At 41.8% G+C, this 21,961-nt stretch overlaps 1 protein-coding gene across 13 annotated transcripts in view; it reads left to right on the forward strand.

Annotated features, from left to right (window-relative positions):
* Positions 1–21,961, forward strand: part of FARS2 (phenylalanyl-tRNA synthetase 2, mitochondrial) — a 519,420-nt gene that overhangs the window by 362,687 nt on the left and 134,772 nt on the right. For all 13 annotated transcript variants that reach the window (XM_082731026.1, XM_082731036.1, XM_082731034.1 and 10 more), the window contains one exon: positions 12,513–12,664. In XM_082731026.1, coding sequence (XP_082587152.1) covers positions 12,513–12,664 — 152 coding nt within the window. The remainder of the gene's footprint in view (positions 1–12,512; positions 12,665–21,961) is intronic.

Below are 21,961 nucleotides of genomic sequence, written 5' to 3' on the forward strand. Positions count from 1 at the left end.
TTTGATTTTATCATGGGATGGTAAGAAGGGAGGCTTTAAGGATCTTAACCTTGGAAGGTACACGAGGACATTTGGATTTTAAATATGGACGTGAGCCTGGGGCAAGGGGCTAGTTAGGTTGGAATAGTACTATGAAATCCAAACTCACTTTTTAGACCCCTGTCCCCACCCCAGTCACTTTGACAAGCATATGATTTATAACCAGGTGTCATGGATAAGTCAAAATTGTGTACCTGCTCAACTATCCAAGTCTTTGTTTTGGCTTGAAAATGACTAAGTATGTGCTTTGTGAATGTCATGTCCCATCATTTGCACTACATTTTGCTGAGGTAGGTGCTGTCTCCATTCTCTAGATAGAGAAAATGTGTTGTAAGTTCTCTCAGGCCCGTGAAGACACCAGGTGAGGCCCGGGCCTGCTGATCTGGCTGGTTCACTGCAGGGAGCCACTTCTAGATTTAGACGGTTCGCTACTCACATAAACTGTAGCCCGCTCCCTGTAGTTGTTCTTCCACGTGTCAGAAAAGGATGACATGAATACAGAAGGGGTTCTGTTGGTTTCCTGGAGCTGATACAACAAGGTACCACAGAGTGGGGGACTTCTGTTGTCTCACGCTCCTGGAGCCTGGGAGTCTGAGATTATGGTGCCAGAAGGACTGGTTCCTTCTAAAGACTGTGAGAAAAAAATCTGCTCCAGCCTCCCCCTAGCTTCTGTGGTGTGCTGGCCATCGTGGGCATTCCTTGTCTCATAGAAGCGTCACCCCTGTGTCTGGGGTCATCTTCACATGGTGATCTCCCTGTGTCTGTCACTGTGCCCCAGTTCCCCTTTATGTAAGGACACCAGTCATACTGGATTAGGGCCCACCCTAATGTCCTCATTTTAACTTGATTATCTCTGTAAAGACTCTTTCTCCAAGTAAGGTTACATTCTGAGGTATGGGGGTTTAGGACTCCAACCTAATTCAGTCTGTAACAGAGTAGATGATCATAACACAAGTTGTGAAGGACCCCGTTCTGAGGAGCTGATTCTAGACTGTGACTAAGAGGTTGTATAGCCTGTGATTCTTTTGTGAGGAGGGCAGGGCAGGAAGCCTCATACCTCTTTCAGAACCCAGGTGGTGATGAGAAGCTGCCTCTTGAGAGCCTCCCAAGGGGGATGAAGGGGTGAATAGGAGACAGCCTCCTAGCAGTCCTCTCTGGGAGGATCACGAAGCACCCTGCCAAGATGTATGTGGGGCTATGGTTCCTGGCTTTGTGGGGCCTAACACACAGGTTTGGCAGGGCACCCCCATGGAGCCATTCTCTCCAGGATATAGCTGAGTGTAGGGACCCAAATTTCATCTAGATCTGCCTCCCTCTGTGTGTATGCTCCCTGATGCTTGCTGTCCCCCTAGACACACCAAATTCTCTTGTCAACTGGGTTTGTTAGTATCTAGGAGTCATGAGTCAGGTTCCCCCAGAAAGCATCCTCTAAGATGGAGGTTAGCAAGCTGGAAGCTTCTTATCAGGTTCTGTGAGGATCAATCCCTGTGTCCTTCAAGGGAAGGGGTGGAAGCAGGACTGGTCAAGGGGAGAAGTTGGGCTATGATGCATTGACAGCAAAGGCCTCAGCCCACCCACAGGCAGCTCTGAAATGAGGGTGGCCCTTCAGCGTTGTCCTGAGTTGTACTAAGGAGTTTCTTAGTCTAGCCTGTAAAAAGCAGACTTTTCTTATTTCTACAAATATGACTATATCCCTAGTAGCTACTACAAGACAATGATGACTTCATGTGTGGCTTTATTATTAAGTATGCATTCCTTACAACACATTGGAATGCAAATTATACATACTTATGTGTATATAAGTCACATGGAAGTAAAGAACAATTTTGGTATTTCTCAGTTCCCTTCATATAATAATTTTAGCTGTCTGTATTTGAACTCAGGACACGATTTTGAGTATGGGTCAAAGGTAGGGTTCTTATCTGATGCCTTGAATGACTTTTACTGGGTTTGTGAACCCTACAGAAATCTGCGTTTGGGAAAATATGTTCTGGAGACAAAGATTTGAATCTTCATCTTCTCGGAGGGGTGTGGTGTCTCTCCCATACAGAGTGAAGAGCCATTGTGTAAAGAAATACAGAGTCAACCTGGTCTTGCTTTGTAGGCTGCTCTGTACCCTGCTTCACACACACAGCTGTGACAGATGACAATCTAAAAAGAGAACATGAAAAAGGCAGGATCATGCCTTTGCCTTTTCCCCCTACAAAAGGGATATATCTGTGGACAAGAGACGAACACAAAGTGGGAAGTGAGAATGAAGACACTGTGCGCTCCAGGTTCATAAGCAGGGAAGGGAAACCAGTGGTTTGGCTCTGGCGGAGCGTTGGGACTAAAAGAGCGCTGCATAACATGCTGGGCTAGAGTGTACACGCTGCTGAAAAAAATAGGGTCAGGTGCTGGTTGTGCTCTCCTGCTCTAGAAAGGAGGCAATTATCACTGCCACAAATTGCCTCCACCGTGACCTGGAGCCCTGTAGCTTGAGTGGAGCTTTGATCCCAGGGAGAGAGCAGGACAGAGACATGGCCTCTTTTATTTTAATTTTAATTCCAGTATAGTTAACATGCAGGGTTACACTAGTTTTGATGCTGTACATTACGCAGTGCTCATCAGGTTGAGAGCGCTCTTCATCCCCATCCCCTTTTGCACCCATCCCAGTACCTGCCTCCCCTCTGGTAATCATCAGTTTGCTCTCTAGGGTTAAGAGTCTGAGCTTCTGTATCTTTTTTGTTTGTTTCTTAAATTCCACGCATGAGTGAAATCACAAGATATTAATCTTTCTTTGACTTATTTCACTCAGCATTATACCCTCTAGATCCATTCATGCTGTTGCAAATGGCAGGATTTCAGACTTTTTAGGGCTGAGTAATATTTCATTGTATATATACCACTTCTTTGTTCATTCATCAGTTGATGGACACGGTTGCTTCCATATCTTGGCTCTTGTAAATAATGCTACAGTAAACATAGGGGTCATATATAATTTTGAATTAGTGTTTTCATGTTTGGGGCAAATACCAAGTAGTGCAATTACCGGGTCATATGGTAATTTTTAATTTTTTGAGGACTCTCCATACTGTTTTCCATAGTGGCTGTACCAGTTTGCATTCCCACCAACAGTGTATGAGGCTCCTTTTTCTCCACATTCTCACCAATACCTCTTGTTTCTTGAAATTTTTATTTTAGCCATTCTGATAGGTGTGCCTTTGATTTGCATTTTCCTGATGATGAGTGGTGTTGAGCATCGTTTCATGTGCCTGTTAGCCATCAGTCTTCTGCCCCTTCTTAAATTGGATTATTTGGTTTTGGGGTACTGAGTTATATAAGTTCTTTATATATTTTAGATACTAACCCTTTATCAGGTATGTCTTTTGCAAATATCTTCTTTCGTGCTGTAGGTTATCTTTTACTTTTGTTGATTGTTTCCTCTACTGTGCAGAAGCTTTTTATTTTGGTAGAGTCCCAATAGTTTATTTTTTATTTTGTTTCCCTTGCCTTAGGGGACATATCTAGAAAGATCTTGCAATGGCTGATGTCAGAGAAATTACTGCCTGTACTCTCTTTTAGGATTTTTATGTTTCAGGTCTCCAATGCTCCTGACCTCCAATTAGGTCTCCAAGATCCTTAATCCATTTTGAGTTTTTTTTGGTGTATGATTTAAGACAGTGGTGCAGTTTCATTCTTTTGCATGTAGCTGTCCAGTTTTCCATCACCATTCATTGAAGAGATCGTCTTTTCCCCATTGCATATTCTTACCTCCTTTGCCAAAAATTAATTGACCATATAATCATGAGATTGTGTTTGTGCTTTCTGTTCTGTTCCATTGATCTATGTGTCTATTTTGAGGCATGGCCTCTTTATCGGGAACTGAGATAAGTTACCCCTATGGCATCAGCAGCAATCTGACCATTGGGTGGAAACCTAGACAGGACTACCAACTTGATTCTGGGCTAGGCATACAATACAGGAATCACAAAAATCTCTAACCAAGGAGGGGTGATTAGGGAGAAGACATTAGTGGTTGTCTCTCATATAAAATGGGTCTGCACACATAAATTCCAAACCACATAAAGAGCTCAACAACTTGAATCTGAATTCACTAGAGAGTAAAGTAAAATCAAGAAGTGTTCTTTAAAAAAAAGGATGTCTAACATCCTTAGAGAGATTGATGGAGAATAATACCCATAAAAAAAATACACCTGGGTGGCTCAGTGGTTAAAGCCTCTGCTTTCAGCTCAGGTCATGGTCCAAGGGATCCCTGGGATCAAGCCCCGCATCGGGCTCTCTGCTCGGCAGGAGGCCTGCTTCTCTTCCTCTCTCTCTCTCTGCCTGCCTCTCTGCCTACTTTTGATCTCTGTCTGTCAAATAAATAAATAAAATCTTTAAAAAAAAATACAAAGGGAAAAGAACAGGAAATACTGAGTAAGGGGCAAAACCAGGCAGAAATGGAGAGTAAATAGATTTGAAAAAGAAACAACTAGAAATATCAGCAATGAATAACAGATTCATTGAAATAAAGAAGAAAAAACAGATGAGACGAGGCTCAGTTGAGAAGAGAATTAGGAAATTAAGGTATTACTGAAGAACTCACCAAGAATACAGCACAAGTATGTAAATTCATTAAAAACATGAATTGAGTTAAGAGAAGATAGATTAAGAATTTCCACAATATGTGTTACTGCAGTTCCAGAAGAGAATGAAAAGAGTGGCACAGAGGGAGTGGCTGGAATTTTTCCGAAGTGGGACAAAACATGAGCCCTTCAATTGTGGGCACACACTGAATGCTGAGCAGAATGAATGGAGATAAATGCCAACCATTCCTAATCCGAATCAAACTGCGGAGAGTCTAGGATAAAGATAAAACTCTTCACATCTGCCAGGAAGAAAAGACAGCTTCCCTAGGAAGAAACGGCGCTGACTGACAGCAGACTTGTCATCGGCATAATGAGTCTAGAAAAATATTTTCAAAGTGCCAAGGAGAGACAATTATAAACCTGCTATTTTGTGCTCCACTAAATTATTTGTATGAGGGGATTCAGACATGTAAATACTGAGAGTTTGCCTCCCACATACTTTCACTGAAGAGACGATTAAACGATGTTCATGTACAAATACAAAAGTGCGCGGGAAGGAAGGCTGTCAAAAGCTATGAAAGGCCTATGGTTTCCCCCTGCTTGCAAGGTCACAAGGTGTCTGCCACAGTCTCCTGGCTGCTGGCAGAAGACATGAGAGGTCGGAGACGGAGGACTATTAAGGCAGCATGAGCTTCCTGTTCACGTTGCTTCTCCTACACCCCCAAACCCCAAGGGGCGATGCAGAGCAGCCCAGGTCACTGCTGCTCCCAGGCTGGGCTTAGAGCGCAGCTGAAAACCATCGAGTTCTACCATCGTTTTGTTCTTGGACTATGTTTGTTTGCTTGCTTCCCTTCCATTCTTTCAAAGAGGCTGTGAGCCAGCCTGCCCTAGCTTTGCCCCGAGGGAGACATTGTCCTTATTATCCTGGGGAAAAAAGCAAATCTGCTCTCTTCCCCCAGGAGAGACTGCCTCTGTCTTCCAAGGGTGTTTGTTGATGCAAGTGGCTTATAGGTTGTGTGGAAATTCCATGGACAATTGTCTCCCAACAAAGAGGGTGAATATAAAATTAAATACAACTTTTAGCTTGAACTAATCATTGTCTTAAATAGCTGATTATTTTGTGTGTGCTTTTTAAAGGATAAAAATCCAATAGTTGGGGAGAAGAGCTGTTTAAAAAAAAAAACAAACTACAAAAACTAAGGTTTCTGTCTTATTTAAGACAGAATAGAGATCCTAAATAAATTTAGGCTTTGGATCAGTTTATAAAAGGATGTGTGTGCGCACATGTGTGTGAATGTATTATGTCTATTATGTCTATTATTTCATAAAGAATAGACATACAGGGGATCTTGGGTGGCTCAGTCAGTTAAGAATCTGCCCTCACCTCAGGTCGTGATCCCTGGTCCTGGGATTGGGCCCCATGATGGACTCCCTGCTCAGCTAGGAGTCTGCTCCTTCCTCTATCTCTGGCCCTCCCGCCTCACTCATGCCGTTCCTCTCTAATATAAACAAATCTTTAAAAAAATAGACATATAATTTACAGCTTTTTATACTTAAGAGAGAAAAATATTAGACTATTTTAAAAAATTGACCAATAGAATACAAGAAAGGAGAAAAACTAGGAAAAACTAGGAAAAGGCATAGTTTGTGGGATATATCTAAAGAGGTATTTAGAGGAACATTTATAGCCTTAAATGCTTTTATTCAAAACTAAGAAAATCCCAAAATACATGGGTTATTTTTTCACCTAATTAAGCTGGAGGAAGAACAGAATAAAACCAATTAAGTAAAAAGAAAAATAATGAAGATAAAAGGAATTAATTAGAGCAGGGGAGATATGCAATCCACTTTTGTCTGTCTCTTTTTAAGTACCTGGCCTCTGACATTTCAGCTGCCAGTGTTCTTACCTGCAAGTCTAGAGACTTGGGTCTGAAGACATGAATGAGCCTTTTAAAGGGAAGTGGGGGCCAGTGGGAAGAGTAAAGGGATATGGATGTAAAACTTAACAAGCAAAAGTATTTCAAAGAAAAGAAAAAAGGAAGAAAACAACTTCAAAAACCAAATTTATGTGACCCAGATGGCATGGAGAATTGTCCTTTTTGGAATCATAATTATTATTTTAAAAGTCCAAACTATGCTGGAAAATTTGGGAAGTATGGACACAGACCGCAAAAAGTAGTCAGTCCAACGTGAGTTCAGCTGGCATTTATTAGCTAGGCGCTGTAGTGGGTGGGGCTGGGCTACACAGGTAAACCAGACATTAATTCTGGTTCTGGAAGACAATGACGGGGACATGAACCTAGTAGGGGCACTTGATACAGTTGGAGGACTTGAAGATAGGGTGGCACATAACTCCATGATTACTCTGTCTCCCAACCCCAAACAGGAAATAAAACAGTTCTTGGGTTGGAATGGTCAATAATTGGCAAAGATGAGAGGTTTTAGAAAGGGCAAACTGTGAAAAACATTTATAGAGTCCCAGGATTACAAAGTAAGGATATTATTCCAACACCATTAGAGGTAGCCAAAATGCAATAAATGTAACGATAATGCGGGGGAGGGATAACAACAGTTTTCTTCCTACCCTTCTAGGCGTCTGCTCATGCTCTGCAACAAAAGACAGATTAGAACAAACAGGTTTATTAACATTTGCATCATGCATGGAACATAGAGGAGTATCAGAGAGGAGTAACTCAAAGGCTTGGTTGGTAATTGGGCTTATATAGCAGCTGAGCAAAAGAGCAATGAATTTTTAGAGAAAGTAACAAGGTAAAGAAAAGGATCTTGAGTCTCTAGAGGTGGCCAGTTGTGGAAAGGTAAATATATGGGAAACTAACAGAAGGTAAGGGCCTCTTAGTCAAATTTGGTGTAGAGCTTTCTGGTGTTATCTCTGGGCTGATAAGGGTCTAGAGTTCTCTCCAGGTGATCGGTAAGGGGAGATGGGGCACCTTTGCAAATTTTTTGTCCTGCTCTTAGGCAAATTGTGTGCCTGTGTTGTGTTGGCCCCCTGAGCTGAGAGCTTTTCTTGTATCAGCTTCCTTTCAGTTGCTTTGAGCTCAAAGTAAACCTTATACCAATGTGACATGTTTGCAGGTGGCATTTTTGCTACTCTCTGATAAGAAGGGGGATTACAGGGGTGTTTAGCATCAGTATTCATGAAGAGAATAAAGACTGAGTTTGGCTGACCACACTAACGGGTGTGAGGTCAGGCCAACGCCACAAGCATTGCAGAGCTCACTCAGTGCATTTGCTACAGAGCATCTTAAAGGCAAAATCCCTGCTCAAATGCTCTCCTTTCTTCCCCAGAGTTAATCATTGTTTTGAAGTCCAGTATAGCCTTCCCACATCTATTGTAATACAACTTGTACAATTTATCTGTAATTATTTATTAATGCCATGCCCGTTTTAAAACTCCTTATAGATATGATACAATACAACTTACTTTTTTGGGAAACTCAACATACACTTTTTTATATTTTAGCCATAGTGATATATGTACCTCCAGTTCATTCACTTTAACTCTTGGATATTGCATGTCTAATGACATAAATAAAATAGTAATTATTATATGAGATAAGTACAAATAATCCTCTGTTTTTCAGGTGAGAGAACTGAAAACAGAGATAAGCAGTTTGTTCAAGTTATATAGTTAGTAAGGAAGATTCAAATGAGGATCACAAATTTTGCCTTGTTCCATTCCAATAGCTGTTCCTGTTTCCTCCCTTGGGTTGGATTTATAATGTGACGGAGCAAGGGCGAGAGAGGGTATCTTTCTGTTGCTCCTGACTTTATTTTGAATGCTTTCTAAAAAATTTTAATTTTAATATGTTTGGTGTAGGTTTTCAATAAGTATCTTGGAAGGAAGGAAGTTGCCTTCTATTTATAGTTTGCCAAAAAACTCTTTTTTTCTTATTTATGAATAAGTATTATATTTATCAAATGCTTCCTCTCTCTGGAAAAAAAAAAAATCAGTGTTTTTTTTTTTTTTCCTTACATGTTCATTGGTAGATTGTTTTTGGTTTCAGAGCATTCCAATTATTCCAGAATAAACCCTACTCGGTCATTTTGTGTTCTTATGTCAATATGCTGTTTAATTGTATTTGCTGAAGTTATATTTAGGATTTTGTATGTAGGTTGTAAGGTGAAATTGGTCTACAATTGTTTTTTTCAGTTATTCTGTGATTATCCAGCTTTGGCTTAAAGTTTATAAACTCAATGAGATTAATTGATTTTTCCCTCCTTTTCTATTTCGTGAAATAGTTTGGGTGTTAAAGAGACTGCTTCACCTGAAATATTTGATAGTTATAGTATGAACCATCTAAGTCTAACACTTTTCTTTTGAGATTTGACTGATAATTCAATTTGGTACATTATCAATCAGTTTAAATTTTCTGTCTTGAGTGAAAATTATCATTTAATCCAAGTTTTCAAACTCATTGTTCTTAAGTAGTTCATAATATTGACTTGTGACTTTTAAAGTCTCTGTGATAACTATTTTTGATCACCTTTTCAATTCCAAAAAAACCAACAAATGACAACAACAACAAAAAACAACTGCCACAAGAATTATAGAGATGATCTCAAAAGAATAAATCAATTCATGGTTATTTGATAAAACTAATAATATAGACATTGCTCATCTAGATCAAGAAAAGAAATGAGAAAACAAAAATAATACCAGATGCTATTTAAGACCTGTGAAAGGATTTCAGTCTAAACTGGAACCGGAAGATATGATATGGAGAATCCCACACATGCTCCCTCAGAAGAATGGAACTTGAGAATGAAGAGACTGATTCCCTGTAAATGCCTGATTTACAGAGGACTGAGATTCATCTCCTGACCAGTGAACATCTGCCAAGAACCTTTCACCATCCTCTGGCCAGTGAACTCCCTGCTTGGACTCTGGCTGGCCTGCCTTCTCTGGGCACTCCTTCCCATTAATACAGCTGCCCCAACCCTCAATGGACTCACATTCAGCATGCATTTTTTTTAAGGATTTTATTTATTTATTTGAGAGACAGAGATCACAAGTAGGCAGAGAGGCAGGCAGGAGGAAGCAGGCTCCCTGCTGAGCAGAGAGCCCGATGCAGGGCTCGATCCCAGCACCCTGGGATCATGACCTGAGCTGAAGGCAGAGGCTTTTTTAAAAAATATTATTTTATTTTTTAATTTTTTAAAAAAGATTTTAGTTATTTATTTGACAGAGAGAGAGATCACAAGTAGGCAGAGAGGCAGGCAGAGAGAGAGAGAGGAGGAAGCAGGCTTCCCGCTGAGCAGAGAGCCCGATATGGGGCTTGATCCCAGGACCCTAGGATCATGACCTGAGGGAAAGGCAGAGACTTAACCCACTGAGCTATCCAAGCGCCCCAGCATGCATTTTCTGAATTGCAACTCCTCTGCTCTTCCTTAATAATCTCAGTTTCTGGTAATTCGAGCTTGCCTCAGTTTATCTCTTCATTTAGTTTAACAGGTTTTTTTTTTTCCCCAGTTCTAAAATTATCTGGTTCTAAGATTGTGGATTATCAAGTTCCTACCAAATCACTTCGCCTGTCCGCCTCTTCTTTGTCATTGCATGTGGTCACTCTCTCCTTATCACAGCATAGCCAGGGATAGAGGCAAGTCTCTATGCCTTATTTCCCTTTCATGTCTGTTAGCTGGGCTGGTTGGAGAAGAAAGAACAGCTAAGTTGATTCACTGTAACTTGGCCATTGCTCACATAAGGTAGCCTTGTCATGAGCCCTGGAGGAGTTCCTGCAGTGTCATGGGACCTGTGCAGGGTAAGAGAGGTTTGAGGTTAAAAAGAAGATACACACCCCACCCTCAATATACTTGAAATATACTGGGAAGACAGACATTAAGTAACTACACAAATAATTACAAGAATGAATTATAATTGTACTATGAATTGTACTATTGAATTGTACTATGTAAGAAAAGTCCAGGCTGCTGTAGCAAGGGACTACTGAAGCTGTGGGGGTTGGAGGTGAACATGGTAACTGAGGGGCAGAAGTAGGATAGGGAGGGCGAGAATCAGTGTCTGGAGGAAGGAGCTTAGTGTGTTCAAGAACCAAATAAGCCAGGCTGGTGTGAGCCTGGAGAACAACAGAGAGAGCTAGAACTTTTCAAGAATTGGGGACTTTATCCTAAAATAGTGGGAAGCCACTAGAAGTTTTTAATACCACCTCTGGCTAAGCATCAGGAATCCTACATTCCAATAGCCATAGGTCTGTAGTTATCTCATTTTCAAAACAGACTTTTATTTTCCTCTTCAAAGGAGTAGAAGCCACTAGGAGGTATCCCATATCTGACATATACCAATTAGTATAGTGAATGCTTCCTTTAGGTAATCCATTCCTTTAAACTTGTTATATATAATTCGTTAACTTGAACTAGTTTGCAGTACAGCAGTCTGGGCTTTTCTCCTTGGTTTTTAAAACTCTAATTTACTGTAAAATGTATTTTTTTTATGTCTCGGGGACCTCTAGTCTGGCTGACAGCCTTATTTTGTTATTACCATATTGTTGTCAGTGGGTTGCTGACACAGCTGCTCAGATGGGCACCTGCCATGTCTGTCTTCAGAACTCAATGGTACCTCGGCTTGGGTCAACTAAAGAGGGCATTACATGTTAATTGTTGGCAATCCCAGTCTTTTATCCAAACTCCCTAAATTTCCATGTTCCTGAAGTGGCAGAAGATGTTGTCCAAGGGAAAAGCAACTGGTGCAATCACCATACTCCTATACTGTTACATTGACCTGTGGGTGATTTACTACAGGATTTTGATTTTGCCGGAGGAGAGAAAAACCAAGGATGTTTTTCAGAGGCCACGGTATTTTGTCAAAAGCACCTAGATAGTAGCTTTATTATGTTCATTTGAAATGTGTATTCTGAACCGATGCATTTGTCTGACAACTTTATTGATATTTCAAGTTGAATAATCATTTTTTGTGTGAGTATTTGGTTCTTCAGAGGTTTTGCCTTTTAAAAAGTTATACTTATTCTGATCAGTGATTCACCAGAGGGTTTATAGTGGTATCAGGCTTGGTGTAAACCAGTTTATAAATTTGCTTTTCTAACAGATTTATTTATACTTTAGCGCATCTCCCCTGAGGACTTCATAGTTATATAAAGAAGATTTTTTATTGTAACAGTAACTTACAGACCAACACCTATTTTATATATATATGTATATATATATATATATGTGTATGTGTTTGTGTGTGTGTGTGTGTGTATAAGCCATGTAAACAAAGGCAATAACTTTTAAAAGTATCTAATTTTAACTGTATATCCAAAATAATGATAAGCTTGAATAAACTGGGAAAAATAGGGTAAAATGGGGGAAATGGCTACATTTGTGTTTATCCATCCTTAGAGCCATTATTTGAAAAATAACTCCCAAAGTGACTACTAACCATACCAGTCCTTTATTCTAGTAATTAGAAATACTAACAAATAATGACATTACTAATTGAAATATCAATTTTGACAAGCCTTTACTTATTTCTCTATTAAAATGACTTCCTGAAAATATCACAGGAAGTTAATGAATCACTTGTTAATTAAATTTGAAGTTTTCTCCTCTAGTATTCAAATGAAAAAACTGAAATATGGTATATTCAAATTGTTTTATACTAAATTGAACATTAATGGTTATATAAATATAATATATGGTAATGTTACACATGAATGTGATAAGAATCTGTAACATTCATAATGGAATTTGCTAATTTTGAATATTGGCTTATCTTTTAAGTTTATTTTGTTCCTGAAAATTCAAGTGCTGAAATAATGTTTTACCAGCATTTCCTAATTAGCCAAGTATAACTTTCTATGAAAAATTTAAACATTCTCAGGCAACTAACAAATCAATCTATCTTTTCTTCTCTTGTTTTGTTAGCCTTTTAGCAAATACCCCGCTGTGATAAATGACATCTCATTCTGGTTGCCCTCTGAGAATTATATAGAAAACGATTTCTATGACTTGGTACGGACAATTGGAGGAGACCTGGTGGAAAGAGTTGATCTGATAGACAAGTTTAAACATCCAAAGTAAGTAAAAAACTTTCTGATTTTATCCCTTTCTTGTCTCTATGTGACAAATGGCGTATGGAAATATATAATAAAATTTTGCTGAAACTCAGTGCATATGAGACAGAATGTCTCCAGAATTTATCATGAATATATAGTTTATTAGAAAAGACTTTTATATCAGTCCTTTCTGAAAATCTTTCTAAAATACAATTTTAGTCTTTCCTGCCTTAGTAAATATGTGAAACAGAATATTTTAAAGATCTTGGAGTTTTTCAGTATTGTTTTTAGAAGTGATTTCTTACCATTATCACATCCCAGGAACAGAGGAGATGTGTCAGAAACAGGGGTTTGTGGAGAAAAAGCTGTTCTGTCAGTCTCTCAGTGAATATTTATTAACCACTTGTCGCATGCCAAAAGCTGTATCAGGTCCTAGGATAAAGTTTAGTAACTTAATCAGGACTCATCTCGGTGTTGGCCTGTTTTCCCCTGGGGCATGTGTGTGTGTGTGTGTGTGTGTGTGTGTGTGTGTATGCACGCATGCGCCCTGTAGTCTTACACGAATCAGATTTGATTCTACTTTGGTTTTAGAAAAGTTTTCTTGACTTGTATCATTAAGGATTTGTTCTGATCCATTGTTCTACTCTGTTTCACTCTTCCGAAATTCCAGTTCTGCATAAGAAGGCTCTCCTGTATGTGACTTCTCTACCTATTACTTTCTCTCTAATGTTTTAAAACTCATTTCCACGTCATTTTGAATGCTTTTCTCACTGCTGTCTTGTCTGTTCCTTACTGTTGCCTGCAGTCTCTTCCTCCTCGCTCACATCCCATCTCCATCTTCGATTACGTTGCTTTTCCCCCTTTTATGAGCTTGGCAAGCTCACATTTCAATTTCTTCTGTTTTCCTCTCTGAATTATTTCTGATTTGTAGTTTTACTTCATAGAGGAATTGCTTCATTTGGTTTTTAAAATTTATTGCAAGGTATTTGCCCAGCAATTTCTTACAATCCAGTGGCAACATTTTTTTCTATGACTTCTTTGTTAATAAGTTTTTCTTTCATCTTCCTTATTTTTTCCCCAGTTTTTAAATTGATGTACCTGTGGTATGCATATGATTTGCCTTTTTATTACTTGTATTTGAATGGCATTGGATTTTCTGAACCAGCTATGGGCACAAAGTTGAGGTATGAGTGTGGGTGTTGACATGGCAGGGAGGGGCCAGGGTGATCGTTCATGTTAACCATCCTCACCACTCTATGGCTATTATCCTTTCCAGTGCCAAGAAATAACTCTTTCTTTGAATATGGCTCATTCATCTCATTGATTCCTTGTGTAGTTCTGCCTCCCGCCCCAAATCCTCTCTTCTTACAAACAGAAGATCCGCCTTTGTTTACTTCAGTTTCAGCACTTATTGGTGATAAAGACTTTGAACTTCAGATTATAACCCTCAGGTCTGAGAAATGTGTCTTTGCTGGTATTTTCGGAGAAATGCCACTGCGTGTGTTTCCTTCCTTCCCATCTCATTAGCTTCTACTTGCTTTCAGCTGCTTTTGGCAGCCTTTAAATATATTTTAGAGTTTGCAGATGATGTCTCTTCCCTAACTTTACAGAAAACAGTATATATGGAGCAGCTTGGGTTTTTGACACGATGGAAGACCCATTCAGTCTGGGTCTTTTCTGTGAGAGAAACTTCTAGGAATTTGCATGTTGATAGTGAAATTCCAGTTCCTTACTATTGAAGAAGAGGGAAAGTGTAGGACCAAGACTGATTATTCATTAGTAACTGAGATACCAAAAGGACATGACTTGTTATCTTTTCCCCATTGTTGTTTAATATTTTAAAAACCCGTGGGAATTAAGGATTCAGAATCCATTCCTAATTTTGTACTTCTCAAGCTTTTGCCACCTGCCATTGCCTGAGCCCTGCCTCTACTCTCATATCATCAGTGTCAAAAGATAGAGGAGTAGCCCCTTCTGGTTGGAGATGATCAGATCTTAAAGGTTGGAGAGAGCTGTAATGGCCTGGATGTGGGAATAAGTGTGGTTTTGGGTTCAGGTAAATACTAGGATTTTCGGACTGGGAAGTGATTTGTGTTGGTGAGAGTAAATGCTGAATGGGCATGCTAATTGGAGAAATTGCTGTGAGAGTGAGGTAACGTTGGAGTCCTTTGCCCATGGACGTACCGGGCAGGCAGATATTCCATTAAAAAGAAAGAAAGAAAGAAAGAAATCACTGGACTGTATAGGAGTGCTCTACTGATGCAGGTCTATACACACAACCATATTCTAGTTTATGAAAGGAGAATCTATCCAGTTGCTTCCACTGTGGACACAGTACCACAGTACTTTTGATTGGGAATTTGAAAACAACCAACCAACCAAAAAAATACTTTTTATTGGCACTGACCTTACCATTTTTAAGTGAATGTTAAACAGATATTTAAGGCCAATTATTCTAAAGCTATGCCAAATGATTAGCCTGCCCAGAGTGCACACCTGTCTCAATAAGGGCCTTTCTGTTTGGAGTAAGGTTTCTGAGGCAGAGGTTGCTAATTACCTCTCAATATCCAATTCCCCATTTAAAAAATAATGTATCATTGATTTTTTTGTCTAAGCAGCTTGCCAGCTAACTAAAAGCCTCCACTTCTAAGCCTCCACTATAACTAGGTGTATCTTTGTGGCCAAGTCTAGCTAATGACCCATAAGTAGAGGTGTTTAGGTATTTCTGAAAGTTTCCCTGAAAAGTTGGGTTGAGGCTGTCCTTTTCTTTCCTGCCATTTGGATGTGAATGTAATGGCTGGTACTTCAGCACCCATTTTGGACCATGGTATGACCTTGGCAATGGAAGTTGTGTCGAGTACAACCTCGGTCTCTAGCACTGGAGTGTCAGTTCAGCCCTGGACTTTTGTGTGAGAGACACTGGTTTTTAGATCTTTGTTACTGACAACCAAAGGTAAACTTTGCTATTACAGCCCTGAGGGAAAGGATAGACTTACAGAAAGGGACACATTATTTAGTAATAGTGACTCACTGACTAAAGACCCTCAGGAAATATCTAGGGTAGGAGGGTGGCAAACCGTTTCTGTTGAGGGCCAGTTTGTAGATAGTTTTGACTTTGAGGGCCATAGGGTCTCTGCAACACCTGTGCCCTACTCTGCTATTGTAAAAGCCATGGACGAAATGAACCAAACAAACATGGCTGTGTTCCAGCAAAGCCTTAATTACAAAAACAGGTGATGGGCTAGGTTTGGCCCATAGTTTGCTGACCCCTGATATACAGGAGGGAGCCACATATAATTCTTTAACTGACCCCTGCTCATATATTCTAAAATTCTCCTCTCGGATGTCTTTTTTCCTCGGGCACCCTGCACCCTCCTCTTCTCCTTCCAGTAAGAGTTCCTGACTTGGGTGGTGGCAAGTGGAGGGTCACCTGATCTTGTGCTCATCAGTGCCTATCTGGAGGTTAGGACTTACTTATTTTCTAAATGCATAAATTAAATACTAGATTAAATATTGTTAGGTAGTCTAAAGAGCTCTGACCCTTTCTTTGCCTAACATCAAGAACTGAGAAATGCTAGTGGTGCGTGAAAGACTCTTCAAAATAAACAAGTAGTTGAACAAATTATGTCTTTTTTTCTTTTTTAAGAAATTAGGTGCCATGTCTTGTGAATAAGAGCAGATCCCAATATGCCTCAGGGAGACACAACAGCTGAATAGGAACCTAATTTCATAATGATAGACAAGTGGGCACATTTTTCTGGGTTACAGATAATAGTCTGTCCTGAATGGTCACAGATAACAGCTGTTCAGGTTAGAAGAAGATGACTTTTTGTTCTAGCCCATGCGGCTCAGATAGGACAGATTTAGATTGAGCTCAAGGTAGAGGCTTTCGGAAGTTAGAATTGGGGGATTTAAAAGACTTACTTGACTGGACTACAAGAAATGGTTGGTGGGGAGAATGCCCCAGGTGTCTATAGCAGGTGCTCCCTGGCCATGTCCCCAGATCAGTGCTTCTCATAGACCTCCTCCATGTTTCTGGGGCTGCTGCTCACTCCATGCATTCTGCTCAGTCATGGACATGCTTTCCTGAATCCATGAACCCAAGCCAGGTTCTAGTTGGGGCTGAGATGCTAGAGGCAAGCATCCTGAGCCATGGGCACCGAAGGCGAGTCCCACCGAAGGCGAGTGCCAGCTCTGTTCAGGCCTCCTTGATCCAGTTAATGGTTCTGTTCTTCCTGACTGACCACTTGAATTGGAACAAATTTAGCATAGGTTGGTACCAGAGCACTTGTCGGCAGTTTTTCACGGTGTGCCGAAGAGGGACTTCACCAAGAGAGGCACTTTCTCCATGTGGCTGGCCCCCCTTCTCAGTGGATTTGAATCGCGGGTATTACCTGCTCCTAATTGGCCACAGCATGGGGGCAGGCGTCCCTGTGGATAAGGCAGTTGGGGTGACTTCTCCTTCCTTCTTCCCTTCCTCTTGTTTTTCCTTCCTTAATCTTTTTTTCTTTCTTTCTTTCTTTCTTTCTTTGTTTCTTTCTTTCTTTGTTTCTTTTTCTTTCTTTGGTATGTTTGATTTTGCTTTGTCAAATTGCATCCAATAAAAACATAAAAGTTTAAAAATGAAAAGGTGGAGATTCACCCATCACGTCAACACCCTAACACCACATTTCTTCATATCGTTACATTTTCCCTGTCTTGACTTTCTTCATGTGTATGCTTCAGATGACATTTGATCCCGGAATGATGTATGCTATGTATTATCAGCCTTCTGGTCTAGAGTGGGGTTCTTCAGCCTCTCCACTACTGATATTTAGGGCCAGATAATTCTTTGTTGGGGGGGCTGTTCTGTGCACCCCAAGATGTCAGCAGTACCTCTGACCAGTCTCAACCCCTACCAGCACCTTATGATGACCAAAAATGCCTCCTGACATTGCCAGATATCCCCTGTCAGGCAAAATTGCCCTCAGTTGAGAACCACTGGGATATTATTTGGTGGAGAATTTCTTATGTCTTCTAAAAAATATTATTTCTTAAAACCATGCTTTACTTTTGTGTTCTGACCAGCAGGGAAAAGGGACAGAAGGACTTTACAAGAGGGAGGTGTTCCAGCAGGGCTTCTTGTGGTTCCAAGAAACACACATGACAAAACATCAGAAAAGCTGGGCACCCCAGCTAGGCTTCAGAAAGAGCTGGAGCTAGGGCAGGGTCTGACCTTTCTGTCTCCATTGCTCTTTCTGGGGTTTGTCTACCAATTTCTGCTTCTCTGTCATGTTTTATTTCCTCATGCCCTCTCCGGCTCTCCCCTGCTTCCTGCTTTCCACCATATAGCTTGTGCTCTCTCTGTATTTGGCGGAGCTCAGAATGCCCTGCCCAGCCCCCAAGTCTAAATGACCTTCAGGTGTCAGTGCTCAGCACCATTTGCTAGCACTTTGCCCAATTCTGACATTCCCGACAAAGGAGTCTCACCGGCCTGAGATTTTCTGGCCAAGTCAGAGGTCACTGACCAGCTGGAGGACAGGTTCTCCTGGAATCAGGTGTCTGCCCTCGCTCTAATTAGCCACATGAGTCAAAGGGACAGGCCTCTGACCTTGTTTTATAGGTCGGTAGGTTTACTGTCTATATGGAGCTTTCTTTGTTTTCTCTGTAGCCTGAACTCAATAGCTTCCGACTCAGGCACTGCCATTTTCAGACTGCCTTGAACTTCACACAGAGGCCTGTTGTAAGAATGTTAACCAATCGCTTCTCGAGTTCCTATGTTATAGGACACATTGGGCTCATTGGGACCACATGGATAGTAAGGGAAGAGATCCCAATTTTTGTGGGACTAAATAACGCAAGAAGAGTGAACTAGCAATAAAAAACAGAAGGTGATAATAAGGTAGGTTAAGCCTCGTGTGTGGCCTGCACAGTTTCTTGCATGTGTCTGATGCCCCACAAGCCTTCCCCATGTGAGGGGCAATGTCCAGGGCTATAGGTTCAGAGCAGGGCAGCCATTGGTCTGGGAAGATTTCCCAGGAGATGAGACAGCGAACTCTGCATGTCTGTCTCCCTTCTGCTATCTTGTGAATGAGGTGTACACAGCTCATTCTCAGTGAGTGCCTCCGAGTAGAAACCTTCAGTTCCTGTGAAAAGAACCCTGGGTTGTTATGTTCTTTTGTTTCTGGGGCAGATTCACTCAGGGCGGCCACTTGAAGACAGACGGGATTTATTTAAGAAAATGCCTGAATCAGAACAGGAAACCCATTTGGAACCAAGGCAGGTCTAAGGGCTAGAGATCTTTTGAAACCAGGCACCTCTGGCTCTATCCCTCCGCTTGCTCCTCTCAGCCAGGGACCACTCCTAAAACAGCTCAGCCCCACTTTCCAGAACACAGAACCACAGTCTGAACATTTACAACCAGAAGGGTTCATGGGACATTTTTTCAGAACTAGCCTCGTAGGTGTGGACCTCCTTCCCCCATCCCCCACCAATCTGCTCCTCAGAGCTCTGTGTAACTGCTCTTGATGTTGACTCATTCATATCTTGTGTTCCTTATGTGCACTTAAACTTTTCCAGGCTATTCCGCTTGATGGAAACTCCGTTGGGCACTATGGCATAGTCTCTCACTTCTGTCTTCCTACAGTGTTTAAATTGGAAGGAGGCTGGCTGCCTGCGTGATGCTTGGTGGATGGCTCATTGATCCTTCTTCGTTCCTTAGAGGAGCTTTTGTTAAATGGCTGGAAGTATTTTATGACCTAAAAAGTAGAGGCAATGTAGGCCAGTGGAAAGAGCTCGGAATTTAGAGGCAGAGGCCATCAGCGGAGTCTTGGCCCTTCACATCTTAGAAGTCCCATAAAGGGATTCTCTGACCTCAGTTCCTCATCTGCCAACCAAGGGTGTTAACATCAGCCAGAAATGGCAGCTGCAAAGATTAGGTGAGCCTATAGGTGTGAAATGCTTTGAAAACAGCACAGAGTTGGTTCAAAAAAAAAAAATTTAATAGCTATCACAGGAAAAACCAGTAACTTTCACAGTCAGCCCATCTTGCTTATTAAAGAGTAACCTCGGCACAGCCAGGAGTCTTGGATTTGGCCGCCAAATACCTACAACTAGGAAGTTCTGGTCATCGCGGGAAGCAGAGTGAGACTTCATATAAAACTATCATTCTGAAGTAATCCATGTTCTTCCTGCAGCTTAAGGAGTACATGTTCAATCATAAAAAAATAAAAATACTTCGTAAAGTGGCATAGATGTTGGTCAGCAGAGCCGCGTCGTCAATATGGCTGTTCTCTGGGTTCTGTATTGGGAAAATGCCACGGCTGGTGGCAGGTGTGGTGACATCTCCGGTTTACAGATCACTCCCTGGTCCTGTTTCTTGTGACAGAGCCAAAGAAGTGCAGTTATCTGAACTTAAAGCTTGGCCAGCAATGAAAAGCCAGCGACAGCTAATCTTGAGAGAGCTTGTCAGAAGTTGTGTCCCCTTGAAACTGACAGTATGCGGTACCAGGGAGCTGGCTCGGGGCAGCCAGGCCTGCTTTAGAACTCTCCTGGCTTCTTTCCCTTTCTTCACTTTTATTGCCATGCTGGTGGCGTGAGTCTAAGAACTTTTATTGTTGTGGTTCAGACAGCCCAGAAAGCAATTCTAAGAACACTATTTTTAGCCTGGGTATTTGTTTTTCCCTACCTTCCTCCCTTTAGCTCCTTCCCTAAAAGCCTTCTTTTTTAAAGCGGCCCAGGAGGGGTGCATTTTCTCGGGGTCACACAGAAGCCCTGCTTGCCACCAGCGTTTGACAAATTAAAACACAATTAGCTCAGCCCCCGAACATGCCCTGTCCCCTAGCACTTCACCATTTGCTGAAGGAGCCTTTGACATTACCTTCAGCACTGACCCAGCAGGGTCCTGGGAGCAGCGTCTCGGCACAGAGCAGAGAAGGAGTGGAGAGACTGCTCGTTGACAGCCAGACAAGGAGAGGGGCCTGGATCGTCAGTGATCTGCTGTGTGCATGCACACCTTCATGAAAATTAACCATGAAGCCGCTCTTCCCTCTTTAACTTTCAATTAGCGGTTTTCAGGGAATTCTTTGGCTATAATCTTCACTTGGCATCCCGTGCACCTTTTTGCAGCGTGGAGACTGAATGCTCTCTTTCTAAGATGCAAGGCAGAAGTAACCCACTTCCTTTGATATTTCTTTGTCCCACCCCTGACAGAATCGATCAGATGAGAGTTAAAATGCACACCAAGGACAACCTGTGAGGGGAATCTCAGCCACAGAATTGGCAGAAATGTGATGGGGAGGGGCAGCCCCAACCCCTCATTTTGGGCAGCGACGAGTCATGCTCTGCATCATTCTGGATCTTTGAATCTGTTATCCAGGTCAAAGGTCACTTCTTTCAACTAGCTATCACCCAAACGTGAATCCCAGAGCTGCAGTGGGAGCCTGCCTCCCACTCCCAGCTGCACCGTCCATATGGGGTCAGTGACCTTGCCCTTCACACCACACAGAGGCTTAGCCTTGACTGTACCGTGACCCTCACAGTTACTGAGGATGTCTTAGTAACCAAGAAATTTATGACTCCAAATACAGCCTGGCACTGCGCAGCTTCAGAATCTTACGCAGGATAACCTAACGGTTATCCTGATTATGGATCTTGGAGTCGAGTCTTTAAAGATGAGATTTATAAGAAAGTTTCTGAGACCTATTTGAATTTCTGAGCAGCGGAGATGGGCTCAGCAGACCTGCCGATTCATGCGGCTCCAGCTCCAGCCAGGATGCAGCTGGGATGCACAGTGCGCGGGCCGGGTTGGTGTCCAAGTGTCCCTTGGGCTAGTTATCTTCCTTAGCTTGGTCATAACTGAGACTTAAGCTGCTGGTGTGCAAAAGCAAACAGAGACCTCTAGGGATGAGGGGTCAGCTCCAAGGGAAAGGACCAGTGGTGTATACAGTTGGTCCAAATCGCATCCTAGATCTAGGGCCCCTTTCTTATTGGGGACATTTGGGAGGGTGCCATGCGGTCAGCAGGCCCGGTGGAAGTGGGTGGCAGAGCAGATGAGCAGTCACAGAGAAGCCGGGCTTAGGGCCGCACACAGTCTGCTGCCGCCCCAGGGCTCTGTCCCCCCCTTAGAGGTGGGGTGAATCTGGAGTCCAGATGTGGGGGTGGAATGTAAGGGATACTTAAGGTGGGAAAGCCTGGTGACCAACAGGAACTTCGATTTGGTTTTTTTTTTTTGTTGGTTTGTTTTGTTTTAACAGCCTATAGCTCCAAGGGGGAATCTATTTACTCAAGTGTCGTTTGGAGCCACAGAAAGCAGGACTATGACCAGAATTTAATCAGGTG

The sequence above is a fragment of the Mustela nivalis genome (genome assembly GCF_964662115.1).
Source record: "Mustela nivalis genome assembly, chromosome: 5".
Classification (NCBI taxonomy): Eukaryota; Metazoa; Chordata; class Mammalia; order Carnivora; family Mustelidae; genus Mustela; species Mustela nivalis.